At 40.8% G+C, this 21,542-nt stretch overlaps 1 protein-coding gene across 2 annotated transcripts in view; it reads left to right on the top strand.

The window, feature by feature from the left end:
• Positions 1-21,542, top strand: part of GRID2 (glutamate ionotropic receptor delta type subunit 2) — a 671,390-nt gene that overhangs the window by 604,086 nt on the left and 45,762 nt on the right. For both annotated transcript variants that reach the window (XM_005517465.2, XM_088056469.1), the window contains exon 14: positions 5,368-5,534. In XM_005517465.2, the coding sequence (XP_005517522.1) occupies positions 5,368-5,534 (167 nt within the window). The remainder of the gene's footprint in view (positions 1-5,367; positions 5,535-21,542) is intronic.

The raw sequence follows: 21,542 nt of genomic DNA, 5'->3' as shown, positions 1-21,542 counted from the left end.
CAAATGGAAGTCAGCTAGATTTGTGCCCTTTGTGAACAAAACTAAGACTTAAAACTTTGGTCCCCTGAAGAAAACAAATTAGCAAATAAGAATTTCTCTGAAGGCAGACCTGACTTCTGCTGCACTCCAATAAACAGCAACTTCATGGGCCTCTTACAAGGGGATTATGGAAAGTGTTTCCATTCCCTTCTGCTGAAATAAAACCTTCTCTTGTGAATGCCATCAAGCTGTTTGCCAACATCTGACAATCTGAAAATCTAGATTTAGGCTTCCACCTCAGATTTCATCTTTTCCTTTCCCCATTTTGGAATACAGTATCCACATTACTTATGCTCTCGGTCATCTACTTGCAAATGTTCATTCAGTTTTCTCCCCTCTCCTTCATTCCTTGAGTAACAGCAGCCTTGGCAAGGCTGTTTTGTAGAGAGGAGCACAGCCCTCTGCAGGCTGTAGCTGCTGTGCACTTCCTGAACATGTCAAGAGTGTATAAAAATTTTGATTAATGTATTTATATATGTCAAAGTCTCAGCTCCACACTGATGGGCATAGATCTAGCTACCAGCACTGGATAGTGTTTTTGCCTCTCTGTAGTCCCTGCAGTAGAATGGCCCGTTTTGGAGAACAGGACCCTCAAAGTGCTGTGGGGAGAAGGTAATTTTTCAGTGTCTCTGATTGGGTTTAGGTCAGAGCTGGAGTTGCTGCTGCTATGCTGCAGAGGAGTCTTCTCCTGTTTTTGGCTAAAATACAGCAAATACTACAGCTGACAACTTCATAGGCAGGGAAAGGTGTTCAGCAGTCAGCACCTGACCGATAATGGAAAGGAGTAGAAAAAGCCACCACCACCACTGTGTCTCAGGGGTGTAGGCACAGGGTATGCAGAAAATGGGCTTCATCAGCATTATCTAATAATTTTCAGATTTTCTTCTAGAAAATTAATATAATTCTAATCAGTTTAAACTTAAGATTTTCTGGCCTTATGAGTTCCATTGTTTTTCTAACAGTTAACACATTTCATGTACGATGAAATATTTTAAAGAGGTCTACCAGTTCTTTTTAACCTGCAATCTATTGTGGTTTTTTTTATTTCACTTTGATCCTTTCATTTGGATTCCTTGTGTTTCTTTTATAGACAAATTCAAAACACAGAAAAGATATTATCCAAGAATACAGGTATGAAAAATTTCAGCAATTGGTTGTTGTTTACTTACAATTACTTTTTCCTAAAGTTAACATTTGCTAGACCTAAAAATGTGCTTTTAGAATGCCAGAGTTGTACACTAAATACATTATTCAACTTACTCTGCATGAGCAGGTTAGCTGTAACAAGAAATACTATCCACATCCCTCTTGGCATAAACTATGTGCATATGCAACAGTGTAATGCCTTTAAATGTTTTCCTCTTATAACTCAACAGGTTTTTGGTGGAATCATCCAGGATAAATTTTAGCTAATATCTATAGACAGGGCTTCAGCAAAGAAAAATTCTGTAACTGTTCAGAGATAGAAAATAGAAATATAACAGCCCTATAGAAATAGTTTTAACATCTATGTGCAGATGACTCCTGTTCTGTGTAACAACCCTTTTTACAGTAACTGCTTTGGAATTGCTCACAGGACCATGAAGTCATTGTGTGGTACATTTCTGTGTGGTACCACACCTCCCAGTTTCACTTAATGATCACTGTAGCGCATGGGTTCAAAATACCCAGATGAACAATTAACAGTTTCAATTTTGCCTGGTTTTGTTGCTGGGGTTTTTTCCCCCTCTGACAACAGATACAGTCTTTTTAGTCTCTGCCATGCTGACAGGCGGGAAGCCACAGGGAAGGAGAGTGAAGTGTCAGTTCTCCATGCCCTGGTGGACTGGAGAGCTGGGGTTGCTGCAGAATGACAATGTGCTGCCCTCCTACAAACGCCTCCCTGGTGAGCCAGGGCTGCGTGGCCGTGTGTGAGCAGCATCCAGATCTGCCACCGTCCTGAAATGTTGTTCTCTCTACACAAAAAGCCAACATAATGATGAGGAAATGGAGAATCAGGGATGCAGTTCTTCTGTGAGTAGTGAGTTACATGCTTTGCAAGGATACATTTTTTTTTTTTCCCCCAAGGAGATTCTGCTTTCATTTAGCTCTCATAATTGGCCAAATGTAAGTTCCTTAATTTTTTCTCAAAAAAGAGCTTTTTCTCATTCCAGACCTGGAATTTTTGCTGTTGATTTTGAGGCCTACAGTAGAAATCTTCTGCATAGCTATTGAAGAGCTGCAAAATATGTGCTTTCCATGGTAAGAGGGAGAGAGAGAAGGCTAAAAGTTTTTATTTGACACTGTGTTCTGAAATTCCCTTGTCCCTTTACAGAGAGCATCATCTCCTCTTTCCATGGTGTAGGTGCAAATCTGTGAAATATCATCAGTGTTCCAGGTATGCTATACTCTAGCAAAATTTTATTCTTAGTCCTTTAAGATAAAGCCAGTCTTGAGCTGTGTGAAAGATCCCTGGGCAAGGAGTTTAGACCAATCCTCAGAAGAAGAGTATGCTAAAAAGGAAATCCTATAGCTGCAGAGCTGGCATATAGTTCTCTCTTAGTGAAACAGGTGTTTCTCCCATACATAAAAATTAAGCATTGGAGACAGTTCAAATGTAGTGTCACTGCTAATGGGAGGGCCAAGCTGATAGATTTGCAAGGAGAGATTAAAGAAAGCTATATCCAGCTCAGTTAAGTAACAGAAAGATCCATCAATAATTGAAAGGTGTCAACCCCAAAGTGTGAGTATTAGAACTGCAGAGCAGAAATACCTAGGAATGACACAAGAAAGTTATATATAAAAGAAAAAGGTAGTAAGAATAAATGCACTGGATGACAATGAAAAATGTTAGACCAAGAAGTAGTTCTCTAAGGAGAGGGATTGCAAGCATGACAATTACAACTTAGGTTTGCTCCATGGTTTTGAATTCCTCAGATTTGTAAGTGAATAGGGCAAAAATGCTAAAAAGGATGTATTTTAATGCATGGAGCAATCATGTGTTGAAGACAGATGATGGGAATGATCCCTTCTGGCTCTTCAATCTCTTTTGTGCCCCATGCACTTTAACTGAGGCTCACTGTGATCTTATCTGTGAAAAGTAATATCTTCATGGGAACCTGAACTGTGATATTATCAGCTCTGCTCTGAGGATCTTATATATACCACTTCATCACAGATATTATTGACAGTAAGTGCTTTTACCACTTTTATATATTCTCTTTGTGAGTTGTTTTACAGCAAGGCAGCTAAATCAAGAGAATTTTTCCTGACCAGCTGAGCAGCTGTTAAGTCTCCTTGCAAGCACTTCGGTGAATTCAGCGCACTAGGATGATAAAAAGGCGGGTTAGGACAAAAGCTGGTGTCAAAACATAACCCTCTGCTCTTTCCATCACCTCAAAGGTTATGTCCCACATGTAAAATTACTTAGGTTTAGAACCCCACTTTTCCTTAATTCTTTTGTTCAGAAAGTCCATCTGATCCTTTTCAGGATTCATTTGCCCACTTCTGATCCTATGCTTTTGTCTCCTATTTCCCTCCCTTGTTCTCTGCACACCATGATCCTTTTTCAGGCTGAGTCATTATCCTGTTAAGTTCTCATAGGAAGGGCTTTTTTCTCAGTCATGCTTATTTCTTACAGTGGTGACTGTAAGAAGACCAGAACAACCCATGCTAGGAAGAGCTCTGTGAGTGGCAGTACCTATAGGACAAGCATACAAGTTTTATTGTGTGTTAACTGCAAATTTAACTTTATCCCTTATTCTCTGCCTGTATAGATAGACCTAAACCTCCACTGGGAAGAGAGAAAAAACATTCTTGACAATTTCCAGAACCTGAAGATTAAAACTGGCCCAATCCTGCATTTGTGTGTGTGTGTGTGTGCACTTAGAAAATATTTTTCTTTATCCTGCAAGTCCTGTGGAGTCCACAGATAATATGGCTCCCTTTCTGCTCCAAAATCTGCACAAATCCTCCCACTGCCTTGCCTACAGATGGAAACAGGAAATATTCCCTTGCCAGGCCTGCAGTAAAACGGATTGTGTCCCAAATGCAATCATTCCTTGTGCACTACATCTTGTGAGCAAGCAGACGGTGTGGCTTGCTTCAGTAACTTTTATATGTAAACAGTCTTTAAAAACATAATCGACATTGTCAAAGCCTAATCTAAATGATGTACTGACATTGCTTACTTTGATATGCTGACTTGGTTTTGAATTCTCTCTGGATTGCCTGGCCCCACATGGCCTTTTTCTGTTTTGTTTACTTTTCACTTAGCTGTCACGTATTTATTCCCATTAGATCTACAAAGTCAATGGATTCAGCCTAGTTTTACAGCTTAGTTGCCTAATACAGCACAGGGAAAAAGCTAAATGAAGCCAAGCAGAGGGGCAGGAAAGAAAGCAGAGGGATCCTTCAGTTCTGACACAGAGACCAAAGAAACAGAAAACCAGCAAAAGATCTGGGTCTGGTAGAGCACCTATAGATTACTGTTTTTTCAGAAAAACACGATCTGTCTGGAAGGCAGAAATTAATTGATTTGTATAGACTGAGTTTTTGTTTTTAAAGGCTTGCTTCTGAATTAATGCTTAAATTTTGGATACATCATATATATTTAATTTTTTTTAAATCTGGATTTGTTTCAAATGTGAATGGATGAGGAAATGTTACTTCAAAAGCTTGTTCAGTGTAATGAGCTGAGGATTGGTTGAGGTTGGATTTATCTTAGTCAAACAGTTAAAATGGCTTACATGATCTTGTTCTGTGGGAGTCTTTGAAGGTATGTGAAAATGCCTCATTCTGAGGAAAGTTATCCCGAAAAATCTACTTGGTGTGATCTTTCCCACAGAACCCATAAGACAAATGGACATTTGTGAGGTCTGTCACAGCTTGAAGCATGACTGAAATGTGGACCATCCCAAACAGTGGTCTTCCCTCTGGATAGCCACACCTACCCTGCCACGCTTCTCCCAATGGGAATACCTACCCGTCCTCCAAACAGTGGTTTTTACAGCTCAAAGTGGGAAATTTCATGTGGAATTTAGTGTTGGGGGAAGGACCGTGGTGTTTCCTTTGTTCTCTGAAAAGGGACAGTCCATATTTCCTCCATGGCACTGTGTCACTGATGGTACATTGTTTTCAGGTCATGTTTCTTCAGTTTCAGCCAAGGTTCTCAGCCCAAGCCCTTCATGGCACCAGTCTCTGGGCACCTTTGGCACTGGCAGCAGCTGGGCACCCAAACTTCACATCCTTTAAAGAGCAGACTGTGCTGAAACTGCCCCATTTCCAGGCGCACTGACCTCCTTCCAGACTTGGCAGTCCTCAGTCTGAGCTTTTCCTTTGTTTGTCCAGGTGAAATACGGGAACTATGCCTTTGTGTGGGACGCAGCGGTGCTGGAGTACGTGGCCATCAACGATGCGGAGTGCTCCTTCTACACGGTTGGGAACACTGTCGCAGACAGAGGATACGGGATCGCCCTGCAGCACGGCAGCCCCTACAGAGACGTCTTCTCACAAAGGTAAGCCTTTGGGGTAGGAGGAGCAGGTACTAAGGGAAGATTTTTCAGCTCTGGACCCTTCTTTTACTTTAATTTTTGGCAAAGGAAAAACATCTTGTAGTTGCAATCCATTTCTTGCGTACGCATTCATTTTCTCCGAGACATTGAATTATTCACTTTTCTAGAAACTGCATTAAAGACACTTTGTGTTGCTCTTATTTGAATTTTTCTTGTTTCTTTTGAAAAACATTAATGAGATAAACTCAACTTCATTAGCAGGAAAATGAGCAAAGAGTTGCTTCATTTGTTATAGAGAGTCAGCATAACTCAACTCTTCCTATTACAGAAGCTGTTTCTTAAAGAAAAAGAAAGTTAATTTGGACACTGATGAGAAAACTAAAGGGGTTGAACAAGAACATCTGATGTTTTGGTGCAAAGAACCCTATTAGTACCCAAAAGCATAGGTGCTTATCCCTGTACTAATCAATCTCTTGGGCTACAAAAGTGACATCTCTAAAGATGCTGCTGGTATGTTTCTATTAGGATTGGAAATACTAAATTAATTGTGTGTATTGTGCCTTTGCAGTATTTGTGCTTCGCTCCAATATTGATTCCTAAATCAGGATGTGTGTGAAATGTTAAAAAATCTACCATACTCTTAAAAAGTGTAATATCTGCAGTTTGTAACTTAGGAGAAGATGTGAGCTAGTCTCCTGATCTGTTTTTTCATTCTGAATCTGGTTTCTCAACCTGATTTCTGTTGGTTTGTGTTATGTGTATGAAGCTACATCTTACAGTTCCTGCAATGGGATTTCTGTTGTGTGGCTGCCAAGTAAACATACAAATTATGCTTAATTTGGGCTTTTGCCTTTAACAAAGACTCTGGTGGGGGGGAAAGTAGCCAGTAAGTAACACTGTGCAGATCCAGAGGAATCACTCTCTGCTCACACCTCCTGCGTGAACAGAGAAGACTTGGATTTTTTGAATCTGTTCCACTTTGAGAGTGATATTCCTGAATTTTGTCCTAACAGAGCAGCAACATAATAAAAAATTTCATAGGATCAACAAAAAAATTAATTTTATTGAAACATTCATATGCTTTGTATATTACAAAGAGTGTTAGGGGCAAATATTTACCAAATACTGTAATTCTCTCATATGCCAGCTGTGACCAGGCTGGCTCTGTTTAAAATCTCTGTCACTTTACTGTTTGGGATTACTATGCAAAAAAAAGGAGTAGAATTCCTTCCTGTAGTCTTTCTAAGAAATTCTTCCACCTGTTAGAGTTCTCAGGTGCTTGTCAAGGTGTTAAGTCATCCTCTCCACAGCCTTATTGTCCATTCAAGCTCATGTACAAAAATTGGAGTACATTAGGGAACTTCACGGTCTGTGTCTTTATTACTAAACACAGTGAAACTGCCAAGTGACGTGGCATAGCTCCTGCACAGGTTCTTCATGCCCACCACTGCTGCTCTGCAAGTCAAGGTGGATGCATCCAAAGTGCCCTTAGACTGCTTGTGACAGGGTTTATGTACTGGGCATAGCTCTTGGCATAGGGGAAAGGGTTATGGCTAATTCTGGTAAGAGTTTCTTCTTGGTCACAGTATTCTGCACATGGAGAGGCTGGGTTACAGCTTCTTCTGATACACTGCCTTCAGCAACTCCTGGATCATTGGTCTGTGCAGGCCTGACATTTCCAAGTACAATTTTATTTCACAAGAAAATTTTGCTTTTCAGTGTATTATTATATCTTGGAGCTATAGGAAAGCAGAAGGAAGCATAAAAATTTGCACATATATAGGTATTTTTATCTGAGGATCTTTGAAGCAATACTTAAATATTAGCATCCCTCAGGAAAGCAAATGCTATTTCCACTTAATGCTTAGGGAATCCATAGCATCAGGAGACTTAAATGAAATCCCAAGGTCATATGTTGTCCCCTGGTGGAATCAGGGATCACAGGCACTCATTTTTGATTTCCTGCTAAAGTTGTCAGAGTTCAGGTAGATGAAGAAGGAGATTATTTGTCAGATATTGCGCCACAGATGGATCTGGATGGATAAGCAGAACTTGGCTCTGGTGAGAAAATAACTCATTGCATTAGCAGGAATAATGGCTGAACAGAAATTGGAATTGCTTGGTGATACTACCTCCTGCAGAATTTAGAGAGCCTGAGATATATATTCTGAAAATGTGTGCTGCTGTGCTTATATTCTTATTTCTGTATTATGAGAGTGTATTATATAGCATTTCTAATTATGTCCATAAATATAAATTTACAGTTTAAAGCAGTGAAAGACCATATAAGAACAAACATATGAAAGAGAAATCATGCTTACAAGGTAGGTTACAAGGTTTTGTTCTTAACACCCTTCTATACTGTTCCTTAAGATTACATCCATGCGGTTTTCACACATCATCCTTACATTTCTTCCTAATGAAAAGGCTCAACAACCTTCAGCAGCTGCAGCCTGCATGCTAAATAGAGAGAGGAATAGATTCATTGTATAGGATTAGCAAATGTTCACATGAATATTTCACATTTTTATTGCAGCAGGGAACTGGTTTAAAATACACTGGAACTTCTTGATCCTTCCCAAAATAAATATATTTATGTGAAAATACAGGCCTTCTCTTTTAAGAAATTTCATATAAAGCCATAAGCTGTGCAGTGTTAAATCCCTGGGGTGCAGCTATGAAAGGTCTGGCAAGCTTACAGGAGATTTTGCTCTCTGTGCAGGAAGCACAGGCACGCGTTTAAAGCTTTTCAGTACCTTTTCCGAACACTCAGGTGATTCCCAGAGAAACAGGAAAAGAGAAAGAGAGGTGTAAACGCTCACCCCTTCTCTCTAAAGCTACGCAGTGTGAGCTGCAGTCAAGGTAATGCTGTGGTAAAGTTTACCAACAGGAAGCAGTGTAAAAAAAGGGTCTTTCAGACCCTTCTTTTTCACGCACAGAAAAAAATCCCTTCTGTGCCAAAACAAAGACATGAGTAGCAGTGAATGGCCTGACTGCGGTATGAGATTGGCTTTTTGCTGCAAAGGGATGGCAAAGCAGCCAGCTGTGGTCCCACACAGCATCTGTGACCAGGCCCTGCCTAAAGCTTTATCTGAAAACAGATGCTTTGGGTCCATCCTGGAAAGAGGTATGTGGCTGTAACACAAATAATATGGAAAATAAGCTGTGAAATATTTGAAAGATGGACCTGTCATAGCCATGCTGATGACTTCATTCATGTTGCAAATGTTAACAAACACAACTGGCCGTGCCCCTAGGCAGCCAGGTGATGTGCTCAGGTAGATTGCTGTCCTCTCCTTTGCCACTAACATTTAACCTTCTGAGCACCAGCAGCCTCCAGGCAGCATGTCAGTTTTCCATCTCTATATATTTTTCTTTCAAGGTAATGACAGGGGCTGGTAATGATAGGAACTGCCAAATTTCCTAGGAGAGCTTGAAAAGGATGTGTCTTTTGGTTCATGAAGAGCTGTGTGGTGACACTGAATTTGACACTTGTTAAGAATTCTTTTCAGCTTTAAACTTGAAAACTTCCATTTTACCCCCAGGAGGTATAAATATAATTGCAGGTGCTTTTCAGAGTATTTCATAGGATGTCTGTGCTTCCTGCAGCGCTGCAGCAATGGCTCAGGCGCTGTGCTGGTGGCTGGCTTTTGGTGGGGGTCAAGGAGGGGTGGCAGCAAAGTGCTGGAATCCTGTTCATGTCCCCACTTTTTCTGCTGTTTCACCCTCTTTCTCCTGCACTACAGTCCTGGCCGCACAGCACGCTAGAGGCAAAGGGAGAGGAAGCACTAATTCCGCGCCCAGCAGAGGCCAGCAGCCAGCTTTGCGCTTAACTGGAGCATGTCAACGCCCAAAGCCACAGAAAAATCAAGCCATAGTTGTTCTGCACCCCTCATGTTGCAAAGAGTATCCATGTGAGTTCTGCCCCTCTAGGTAAAAGGAAGCGGTGACAATAGGAAGAATAAAAAAGAAGAGACAAGGTTGCCTTTAGAGCCCACAGTGTAGGACTCTTTCATGTTCATCAGCTGTGTTTCCACAATTGCCCCAGCCAAGCACAAGCTCATGGACACCTAAAGCTGTCTGTGTGCCAAAAGCAGCAACAACACTTCCATAATTCCTGGTGGTTGTCTGTGGGAAGGGGGTATGTGAGAGCAAAATGTATGGAAGCTACAACTACCATATAACTTTTGCAGAAACACCAGTCTGAATTTGATATTATTCACAAAAAGTCACAGCAAATTTGTGCTTTTTCTAGAGAAGTCAATGACATCTTTTTGTCCTAAGTGGAGAAAAGAAATGGACACTTAGGTGATTTCCTCATGGCAAGCCCAAAGACACCTCCCTAGCAGCAAATGGTGTGCTTTCAGACATCCAAAACTTTGGAGGGAAAGAACTGAGTATGGCATTTCAGACTGCCCCTTAGCAAATCATCAGCCAGCTGCTTTAAAAAAATGGTATGGATATTCTCCTGTCCTTTTTACCTCTCATCAGCAAAATCCTGAGTCTTAGAAAGTTCCTGCCCTGAGCCATAAATATGTGTTCTTCCTGTCTCCTCACCATTAATTCTCCATCCTTAAATTTTCATTCTGTGTCTTGGAGGTCACTTATGTCCAAAGACTCCAGTGCAAGGAAAATTACTTTATTCCTAACTACCTTGATTTCTTTTTCTCTGCCCTTGGACTATGTACCCCTTTCTTTGAGAAGATTCCCCTATTTTTTATTAATATTCTTTTAATGAAAGCCCAAGTGTCACTTATTCTCTGAGTTATCTTTTATCAGCTATATGGAAAATAAGAGTTTGGGATTATACCCTAACCCTGCAGAGGACTAACAATAATGACATAATTGGATTTTTCATTATTAGATACGGTGATCATCTGCAGAATAGTAGATGTCTTAGTAAGACATCAACTTTGCTTTGTCTTGGTAGTTTGCTAAGAATTGAAATCCTATTCTGAGCTGTATATATAATATTTTGAAACATATAGTGGACAAACTAGTAAAATCTACCTAAATCCACTCAAAGCACTTTTTTCCTAATAATTCCAGAAAATTAAGAAACTCTGCAAGTTGGGAGAATTACTTGACTTCAAGCAAACTCCTGAATTTAAATAGAAGAGTTTAATTTTGAGAGTCTGCTCTTAGATTACGTCACAAGTTCATATAACTGAAATTACATTAGTGAGAGGAAAAAAAAAAAAAAACAAAATTAATTCCAGGTTTATGAGCAATCTGACATGAGAATCCAGTCTTAATTTATTCAGATATAGTCAGTGTTAATGAAAGCCTTAACTTCAGAGTAGCTTGTAGTAACAAGGTAGTTTCTCAGATAACCAGGATACTAAATAAAAAATTTAACCATATCCAAGATAATATTTCTTGACCATCCAAAATAACCAGTCTATCCTATTTTTTGCTATCTACATGAGACTTGTAGGGGAAAAACTGGGAATTGCACCAGGCCCCAGGTCTCATAACATGTCCATCTTCCTTTTGGCTGACCCAGGTCTGTCCTCCAAGATAAACTGCAGTTGCCCTTCATGCAAGGAAGCTCACCTTGAAGAAGTGCTGCTCAGCCAGCTGCCTGCCCCTCCAGGCCACTGGATCCGGGCTGAAGACCTGTAACCTCAAATGGATTATAAGAAAATATGTAGCTTCTGTAGATTCTGGTTTTTAAAAATGGCATCCATTACTTCATGAGAAGGCCCTAACAGAAAGCTTTTGTCCCTCTGCTATTCTCTCCTCTTTTTTCTACTGAGCCCACGATCCAGGCTTACAGTGCTCTGCTATCCTGTCTGAGCACATTGCTCATAGCTTTACCCAAGGGCCAGACGATCTGATGCTGTCCCTTTGCATCCTCTTCCACTGCCTCCTGCAGAGCTCCAGGTTCTGAGGATTCCTGCACTGTCATCAGAAGTGTTTCCTGGCTTTATTACACGTCCCCACCTCGCCTGCTCGTGGAGGCTGCTGGCTGTAGGACTGCAGAGAAACTGTGGCTCCCGCACATCACGTGTGAGAACAGGAGAAATGGCTTTATTGATTCCTGACAGTGTGCACCTGGTGCTTACAGGTCTCACTGTGAATTCACGACTAGGAGCTGAAAAGGATGGGAACACATACAGAAACACAGACTTCAGCAACTTCTTAGTCCTCTGTGATATTAACTGGTGATACAGGTTAAAGGATTCTGCAGCAGATCTGGAGTTTATTACATACACATAGTGAAAAATTACTCAATCAAAACATATAAAAGCAGTGAGAAGATCAGGGCTTTTTAAATATACCATAACATTAATTGATGGGTTAAGTTAAAGAATCATGACGTAGCAGCACTGAGATGCACGAGAAAGAAAATCGTAAGGAAAGGCATTAGATCTTCTTGCAACCTCACACAGCATAGAGCCATGAGCAACAGAGAGCTACCTGCTTGCTTCACCGTGGAAAGACACTTCTGCATCCAAGCAGTGCTGCACTGAAGGAAAACTTTCCAACATTGCTGCATGTTGGAAAATAAAGGTACCATGAAAAAAGGTACCATGAATGAAGCTTCATTCTTTTATTTTCCTAATCAATGCTCACTTTCAGAAAGGGCTCCGCTTTCAAAGTTTCACTAAGGCAAGCCAGGTAAGGGTATGATTTTGCATATTAATTCCCCATCATTACCCATGAACCACCCCAAAGAAAACAGTCTAATTGAGATGTGTTAAATTACCAGTAGAGAGCACTTTGCAAGCTATTTCTTACTACTTTCTATCCACTTCTCTAGCCTTAGGCACCTCAGACTTGGCGTGTAAAATGGCCAGATACTACCCAGCGAGGTGTGCAGTACAGCCAGTGGAAACAGTGTTGCTCATCCAACTATATGGAAGCGACATTTATTGTAAGCTGAGTTGTTCATGTGTTTTAAAGTTTTATGGAGTGAGTAAGTGCATGGCTGCAGAATTCAAAACTGCTGGGTTATAAATCTGATGACAGTAAAGCTAAAAGAAGTCTCAGTGAGTGGCTTTCCTCGAGGAGCTTGCCTTATATGAATTCCTGAAGCAGAGGTTAGGTTTACCATCAGCACACACTGACCTGTAGTACAGGACAGCTTTTTCTGGCTGCTTTCTCTAACGTGTGTGTCAGTCTTGAGAGGAACAGGTGTAACTACTCACTCTGGCTTAGCTGAGCAGCAGCATTGCCTTTAAAGAGTGGTGGAAAACAAGTACAAAGCTTTGCCTGGAAATAGGAAGGATCCAGGCATGCAGCTGCCTTGATGATAGAACCGTAATAACCACAAGTAAAGGTTTAGCCCACCTACCCCACACCAGCACTACCTGCCAGAGGTTCCTGGCTCTTGGCCTCAGTTCTCAAAACACTGGTCAGCCTATTTCAGTTAAAATGATCAAGAGTAGCAAAAGAGCAAAGAGTAATAGATCTCTGCTAACCCATTTTGTTGACTTAAAAAGTAATTAACCTTTAGCTGGACCATAAAGCTCATTTTCAGTCCTGTTTTCCAGATAAAAATAGAAGGCCTGAAAATAAAGTTTGTTTTCAAAGCTGAAATAACTGGATGGAATGACAGCTAGAAGGATTTATCCATATCTGAGCTAAGAGTTTTGTTTCCACCAGTAGAACTGCTGTAACAGTGGCTACCTCAGCCTGCAGAGATTTGCCCTGCTGTTAAACACCAATTTGTCACCCATTCTTGAGTCATCAGTAAGCAAAGAAGATGCTAGCCTTGGCTTATGACTTCAGCCAAATTCAGGGGTAGGGAAAGGGAAAAAGAGCATGTGGAAAGTCTCTAGAACTTAGAGCCAAGGAAGAGTGGTAGCAGGTTTCCTAGCAGAGTTGTCTTCCCTTGCTTCAAATAGAGTATGAGGAAGAAGAAAGCTTGTTGCAGGAACAGAGGGAGTGTCAGGAGAGGCAGTGAGATGGTGAGGAGCTGAGTGCTCCTCAGTGACTCTTGGAGGGTGAATAAATGAAGCCTTATTGCTCAGCTCCATGCAGGAGGAGATTAGCCAATCTAAAAAAAACTATCCAGAGAAGTTTTCTGCTGTGTCTCAGAGCAATCCCATGGGGCAGGATGCTCTAGGCTGCTCCCCAAGGAAACAATGAGGAAACTAGAAGCCAGACAGTTTGGCCAGGAGGGTCACCAGTATGTCAGAGTGCAGTGGATAGAGAGGTTTGGATGAGTTTAAAGATGAAGATGGGGTGGGGGAAGCCTTTGCTCTGAATCCTCTGTAGTCCTGAGGAAAAAAATGTTCTGGTGACAAAATTGGAAGGACCTCTGCCCAGATCCCAAAGAAGGCTTGGTGGTGGCAGAGAGGCTTTGCAGGGTAAAACAGATGGAAGCATTTGCTGACATGAACCAGCTGGATAATGTTGGAGACTCTTGTTTACACAATGTACAACAATGTGGTTTATATTCTGCTTAGTGTGCCTGTTGTGCTAGGTTAGCCCAAAGTAAAGCAGAGCCCTGATCCCAGCCATCATAGCTTTGATGACTGTCCTAAAAGCCAAATGCCTTTCCAGATCCAAGTTTTCCACTTAAACATGGTGTGCAAGCAGACAGAAATGATGATATGGCCAAGGAAAAACTGTGTTTGCCATTTTATTCATAAAACACTTTTGCAAAGTGCATTTAGTAATTTGCCATTGTAACCACCTGCCCGGAGAGCTTTCAGGACAGAGCTCTGACACTGTATTTTGTTCATACTTTGACTGCTCAGCTAAAACTTCCATTTCTCTGCATTTATTCTGCTTCACACATTATGTTATCAGTCACTTTCAATATTTCAAAGTCACAGCAGTCCTTTTCTGACATGCATTTGCCAGAATGAACTGCCTTGAATGCTGTTATTACAGACTGCAGTTCCTGACTAAGGAAAAAGTCTTATATAGAACCAGAATATTGAAATTTCTCAGAAAAAAACAATAGATAGAACAGAATAAAATCAGAGTCAATGAACAGAAATAGATGCTTTAAATTATCTACTTTTTTTTTTTTTTTTTTAAGAGGAGAAAATGGGAAGGCAGGATTTATAACCCAATATAAAAGAATTAATCAGGAAAAGTTTGTTCTTTCAAGGTGGCCCTAATGACACTCTTCAGCAGTCTGGTAGTAAATCAGAAAAGTACGTCATACTTGGATTTTCTCTCAATCAAATACTTTATCATATTCTTCTAGTGTCCACCCTCAGTTTTAGTTTTGAGGGATTTTAATAATAAGCCCATTATAGTTACAAAAAAACCATCACAAGGGGTTTTGGCCTATCTGGAGCATGTGCTTACACTCCTTACTAAGTCCTAGTAGCAATAATTTGTCACGGCACTTGAGCACATCTCCCTCTTGCATGTGCTTAATAGCATGCACAGGCTTTGCCAGTTCACTCTGAAAGCCCTCACAGTTAAGGGGTGTGGGCCAGGGGAAGTACATGTTTTTGGAAAGGTTGTGATCCTTTCTTTCTTATTGCAATTGAAAAAAAAATAATTTTCCTTCTATTTGCTACTTTTGTCTTCAGCTGAAAGAATGAGCTTGATTTCCAAAGGAGTAAAGAAGAGCTGCCACCTAATTACCTGGCTTTGTAGATAAGTACAAGCTCCAGCTGCTCCCACCAAAGCAGAAAGGTTTCAGCTGGTAACAAGCAGTAAAAGGAAAAATAACTGTAGTGGCTGCAGTTTCATAGGTGGGATGCCTCTACAGGACCAAAGAGACCATCACTATCCCAAAGACATCAGATTCCTACAGAAAGCTGATAAGACAGATAAATTCATGCTTGGATTTGTTTGTTTATTTAATAAAAAATTCAATTATTTTTTAATTAAAAAAGAACAAATGAACTCCATTACAATAATATTTGGAGAGAAAAGCAGCAGTCATTACCACTGTTTTGCAGCCTTGAGAGCAGGGATTAGAAGTTCCTGACCTAGGACTGATTTTTTTTTTTGCTATGTCTGGAATATTCCTACAGCAACACGAGGGAAACCATGAAGAAGTGAGGTAACTGAGAAATAGATACTTTATTTTAATACTATTTTTTTGTAGTATTTCTTTGGGTTTGGGGGGATTTAGTTAATTAGCAGTGGATTTTCAGATCATGGAATTACTCCAGATTTATACTGGTTTAGCTGACGGGAGAATTTAATCCTATAATATGCCTTTAGCATAATTTAGATGTAAGGCTGAAGATTAAGGTCCCCACAAAACAGGGAATTTATGTTCTTTTATTTTTCTTACACTGTGAAGAGCTATGCAAAGCTACAGAGTGCCAGCTCTGACACTCACACTTAGGCAGCAATCAGGGCTTTCAAAAAGCCATTGGGCTTCACTCGCAGCATCAAATTCCCCTGTGTTCTTCCATTTTATATCAATCTGGAGGAAACTGTAAAATCCATAGAAGAAAAGCAATTGAAAAAGAAGCATGGTTAAAGCCCTGAGGAAGTGAAAAGTTTCTTGATCTTATTCATGTCCCTCTTAAGTTAAAAACACCTACAACGCTCATTTTTAATTTTTTAGGCGTAGCAGTCTTGCACCAGATTAAATATTACAGGCCTCTTTAAAATACTGTCTCAGAAAGATCCACTGGCAGGTGTTTAACACAAGAAGAAATATATCCATGGTTTTATATGTAAGCTGTGCTGGCTGCAGTGGCTATGTTTTATTCCCAGCCCCAAAATGAAATATTTGTGTGTGTGTGTGGCTGGGCTGGTAGCAGAGAGCAGAGCAGCGTGTAGCAATACCCTTTCCTTCTGCTTGGCTTTGCAAGTGAAGGGTCTGTCACTCCAGCCTGCTGCAGGACACTCAGCTCAGGGGAGATGAAGAACACGTCCAAGCTGACCCCACAAACCACTTGGATGCCAAGCAAAGTCCTTGTTTCTCCCACTAGCTGTTTTCTTCCCATTTTCTCAGCTTTTAACAGTTGTTTACTGCTTACTTGCTCTGAGGCCTACTTTGATAGAAGAAATCCAGGGTGGCTTTGGTTTTGGAGTATTTTTAAGGGCTGAGTTTAGGAGAAGTAGACTCTCTGCTTTCATGGAGAGCTGCAGTAGCTGAGATGAAGGGAGGCAGCAGGGCTGCAGAGCTGGCACAGCTGTGAGCTGTGCACAGACACAGCTTCCTTCCTCTCGCTCCTGCCAGCTTTATTTCAAATTACCTGGTGCCTTGGCACCACTGCCTGTTTCCTTTCTTCTGCCCAAAGTGTTTTCCTACTGCTGCTTCACTTAACACAGATCCTTTTGGCTGCTTCAGTGTTGTGTAGCAGCCTGTTGTTCCTTGTCCTGCCAAACTGAGGTCATGGGCTGTGGGCTGAAGCCCTGTTGTGTGCAGGGGAGTGACCCACAGGGTGGCTGGACACACTCTGGGGCCAGGAGATGCCCCAAGGGCTCTAAATCCCTATCCTCCTGAGGTAGTGGTCTCCAAACCTCCTGAAAAACAAAACTGGTGTTTGGGGTCAGTACTGTTGCTCATTGTGAAAAAGTGAGGATTTTTATTTCCTTTTTTCCCCCTCGTTTCTCAGAGGTGTAAGGGGCTTGTCCATCCATGGGGCTGAACTGTCATCATCTTTTTGCTTGTTGTTGAAAATAGAGCCTGGGTAAAGACTCTCACCAGGAGACTTCTGTCCTAGGCTGGCAGGACTGGGAGCAGACCATGCTGTGTGCCTTTCAGGCTGTTGCAATTTAAGATGATTCCCACAGTGCTGCATTTCAGGTTCAGTTCTGAAGATTTGCTTGCTCACAGAGAAGCTTTCTCATCCCCCACAGGCATTGCATACCCACTAATATCTTTCTGAATTGAGGAAAAGTAGAGATGCCAATCCTTCATCTTGCTTAGGCAATGATAAGCTCCTTGCTAAAATTTTCAAATGTTACATCCCTTTAGGTCACTAGTATAGCCTATCCCATACAGCTGGAATTATCACAGGGCTGAATCTTAATAGTAATGGTGCAGGTTATCTCTGTGTAAATAGCGCCAGATCTTTATTCAGCAGGAGAAATGCTGCAGGCCTGCACTGATATATTGATCTGGATAAACAAGATCATTTCTTCCTATTTGGAGGTGCCTTCTTAAAGTTCAGTTTGTGGTGTTTGCAGGTAAAACTGATGATTTACTGTTCCTGGATATGGCAAAATACATGTGCTGCCTACAAAACCAAAGGATTCTTCTCTGAAGATCTGATGCTGGACTTCCTGAGCCTCTGGCTGTACTGCCAGCACTAACACAAACATTGCATCTGGGCAGAAAGGGTCCTTGTTTCTCTTTGCTATTCTCTCTGGCAGTCTGCATCACTTCCATTTGGGCTTAGTTAGTGGTGCTTGCCTTGAGTCACTGTGCTCTGACAGCAGGGCTGCAGGAAGCTTTCTTGGCAACATTTGTTTTTCCAGAGAATTGTTTCCTAGCTGGGGGTTTATTGCCTGCTCGGAACTTGAGTTTTCTCAAAAAATGCATCTGTTTCCAGGCTTGTTTTTAACCAAATGGAGTTATTAACGGTTGAAAGGGGGAATTGTATGATATTCAGGGATTATTTTTTGACTCAAAATAGGGAACAAATTAAAAAATACGACAGACAGCTTAAAGGCCTTGTCAATCAGATCTGCTCCTCTTAGCACACCACTTCTCCGGAGCTAGCCTGTCTGCTCCATGCTAACACAGTGGTTAGCTAAATTAGCTGGAGTCAGCAGGATACTTGAATGTCATTAGAAACTGAAATCTTTGTTGGAGTTGAAAATGAAAACTTATTATTTGATAGAAAGAAATAAGAAAAAATGCTTATAATAACGCCAGAATCAGTCATCATAAAATGATGAAAGTCTGAATTAAAGTTCCACATCAAAGAAACCTGAGGGTAAGGGACGCAGTTAATTCAGTCATGCAACTCCAAATCAGCCTTATAATGATGCCGTGCAGTTAACCTATGCTTATAATTAAGGCATTTCCTTAGTTACTAGAACTTCAGTATATGAAAACAAGTGAGTTTTTTTCTTTTCAGTTTTGTTAGAACTTGTTAGGTTTTTGTCTTCAGATGATGGGAAGTCCAGTAAGCTGAAAACTTAGGAAGTTAAAAATGCATAGGAGTGAAATGTTTCTCCATGTCTAGATTCCTACATAGGAGGAAGGTGTGTAGTCCTGATTTGTGTTCTGAAAATTTTCCTCTGGCTTTTCCTACATCAGTGTGACATTCTTTGTGGGCCAGGTTGTTATAATGGCCTTTCCAGCCCCACTGTCAACAGATCTCCCCACGTCATTTTAAACCACCCTTCTCTGACATCACCCTGCTGCCTTTCTCCTCCGAGCTTATACTTTGCTCCTTTGCAGCATCTCTCCATCCCATCCAGGGCACTAAGGTCACCCTCAGTAGAGTATGTGAATACTCCAGGCCAGGGCATGGATAGCTCTGGGATACTCAAGGGATCTTCCAGATTGCTCACTCTCCATGCCATGAAACCACAACTAACTTCCCATGATGTGTTCGACTTCATTACGTTGCTTATTGAATTTTGCTGGCGGTATTGTCTTTTGTCCTCTTGGGACCAGCATCAGTTGTCATGGCAATTACTGTCAGATGGTTGCAGCTTGTGTGCTTGGAGGAGCATAGGAAAGCTGATGGTCAAAAGAAGTCTCAGTTCAAAGAAGCATAAAATGTTGGTTACTAATACTGCTTAGTGACCAAAAATTTGGGTAACCAAAATAGATAGTCTGATTTCAGTCAACATCCTGTGTGTCTTTCAGTTTAGCTCCTAGGTGAATGTTATTGATTTGGTTTTTAATAATCACGATGACATTTGAAATGACTGATGAAAGAAATGGGTCATTCTCTGTGGAGTTATTCTTCAGGTTGCTGTGATATTCATACATCTGCCCATCTTGCATGAAGTGTGCTCATTTCATACAAGGAAATCATTTACAAAGGAGCCCCAAGACATGTTTGGAAAAACAGGGAATCTTTTTAATGTCCCTTAGCCTGGGTTCCTAAGCCTGTGCTTAGCCCCACATCCCTGGTGCTGTGGGAAAGAAAGATGGCAGAAGTGGAGGCTGACTGGACGTCTCCTGTCATCTGTGTTACACTGTGGGAAGTGCACACAGGCAGGAATTTCCACCTCAGTGCTTTTGGACTTTGGGCTGCCTATTGGCACTTCTAACATGGATTAGTTGAGTTGGTTTGTTAACTTAGTCTGAAAACTTCTTTGCATAAGCTTGAAGAAGATCTATGTGTGATAAGTATGGAAATTTTGTCAGAATTGACTGAGGAAGTTGAAGTCCTTGTAAACAGACATAAATTGATAGACAAAATGCAAGATAAAGAAAATTATGTAAACATGTCAGATGCTCATAAGAGTAATCTATCAATGCTCTTTCCTGTAACAGAGAAAATAAGTAGAGTGGGGCCTTGGAGCAGTATTACATTATATACCAATCCAAATATGCTCTCTTGGGACCATTTCTTAAAATGACTAAAATCCCCTTCCATGCAAAACAAGTCAGGAAAGAAGAAGTGTGTGTTAAATTTGCTCAGTTTATAGCTTGATGAATGGGATAAAATTAATTTCTTACAAAATTTGGAGAAAATATTTTGCAGGCCTTTCAAGATAGATATTTCCTAATGGGAAAAACTGTGCCTCTGGCACATCACGCTATGAATTTATCATCTTGCTGAGCAACTTGACACAAGTAGAGATATTTGAAATATCCCAGACTCCTTGATGGTCAGTTTGTGTTTAGACAAAGAGGAATAGAAGGATCTTTAGGTGGTTGATTGGCAAAAGACCAGACATGCATCATCTACTTCTGTATTGGGAGGGAAAAGCAGAGACTTTGCACACATGGTTATCACATATGGATCAGTTTTGCAGCAAGGAGGCTTTTTCACATCCTGCTGAAGCCACTTTCCCAGCCCCTTTTTCAACCACAGACTTTGGAAAGCCACAAAGGTTTTTGCCATATGTTGGGGAGCCTTTTAAAGCCTCTCAACAGGGGATGTATCAATATTGATCTTGTGCTATAGGCTGCATTTCTTGATGATTCACTCTTTTGTACCAGACCCCTTTAGAGGAGAAAATGGGCTAATAATACTCATTTCACCAGGGCCTCAGGGGAATGGAAGCAGGTTTTTTTGTCACACTTGAGCTGACAGTTTTCTGATTGATGGCATTTATGGGAAGTTGAAAGAGGATTAAAGTCTCATGATGGTGGTTTATTTCAAGAACATGACAAGTTCAATATGATAATAAAGTGGGAATTTTTCTTCTGTGGCTTTTATGGGCTTGGGGTTGTTTACTATGAAATTATGGATAAAGCCATAGCTGAAGTCAGCAATATGTGTTTCTGAGGCCATTGGGTGAAAGGTGACAGGAGCCATTATAAAACCCTCGGCAGTTTTTTGCTACAGAGAACTTGACAGCAAAGCCAAAAGAAAACTTAATACTGCAATGATTCATTCCACGTGGGAGGCCAAAACTCTTAACAGCGTTGGAAGGCATTTTGCCATAACATGCTTTAATTTCATAGCTGTGCTGACATGGTATATCAAGGATTATTATCACTGAAAGGCACTAGAGACTGGTTTGAAATTACAAGTATTTAGAGGGCTGGTGAAGTGAGAGTTAATATTCTATTCCTTTGTGGATATGTAATGAGTGAAAGGAAAGAAATTACTTCCCAGTATCACAAATTAGCAGAGTAAAGAGTGTAAAATCTTTACAGAAAGGAGGGGTGAACCATTCATCCATAAAACACTTGAACTCTACCTTCAAGCTCATTAGTATATGTGTTTTACCCACTAATTATATAGCCAGAGTAATGGTGTTATAAGTCCTCTGCACTAAAAGTAGATTTCTGTAAATAAATCTCTGTTGGATCACTGTATTTTTACTAAGGAAACCTTAAGTTTTGAGCAGAGTCTTCAGGGTCTCACTGGAGTGAAGTTATCATTATTAATATTCCCTGTGGAGGTCTTAAGCATCTTTGCATTTACTTATTTATATGCTCATTTATGATAATATTTAAGCAAGCTTGGTTGGCATTAATAAAGTTAT

The sequence above is a fragment of the Pseudopodoces humilis genome, chromosome 6 (assembly GCF_049639895.1).
Source record: "Pseudopodoces humilis isolate 2021_Gansu_Grassland_sample_001 chromosome 6, ASM4963989v1, whole genome shotgun sequence".
In the NCBI taxonomy this organism is placed as follows: domain Eukaryota; kingdom Metazoa; phylum Chordata; class Aves; order Passeriformes; family Paridae; genus Pseudopodoces; species Pseudopodoces humilis.
Note: the sequence above shows the minus strand (reverse complement) of the source record. Positions and strands in the feature narration are given on the sequence as shown.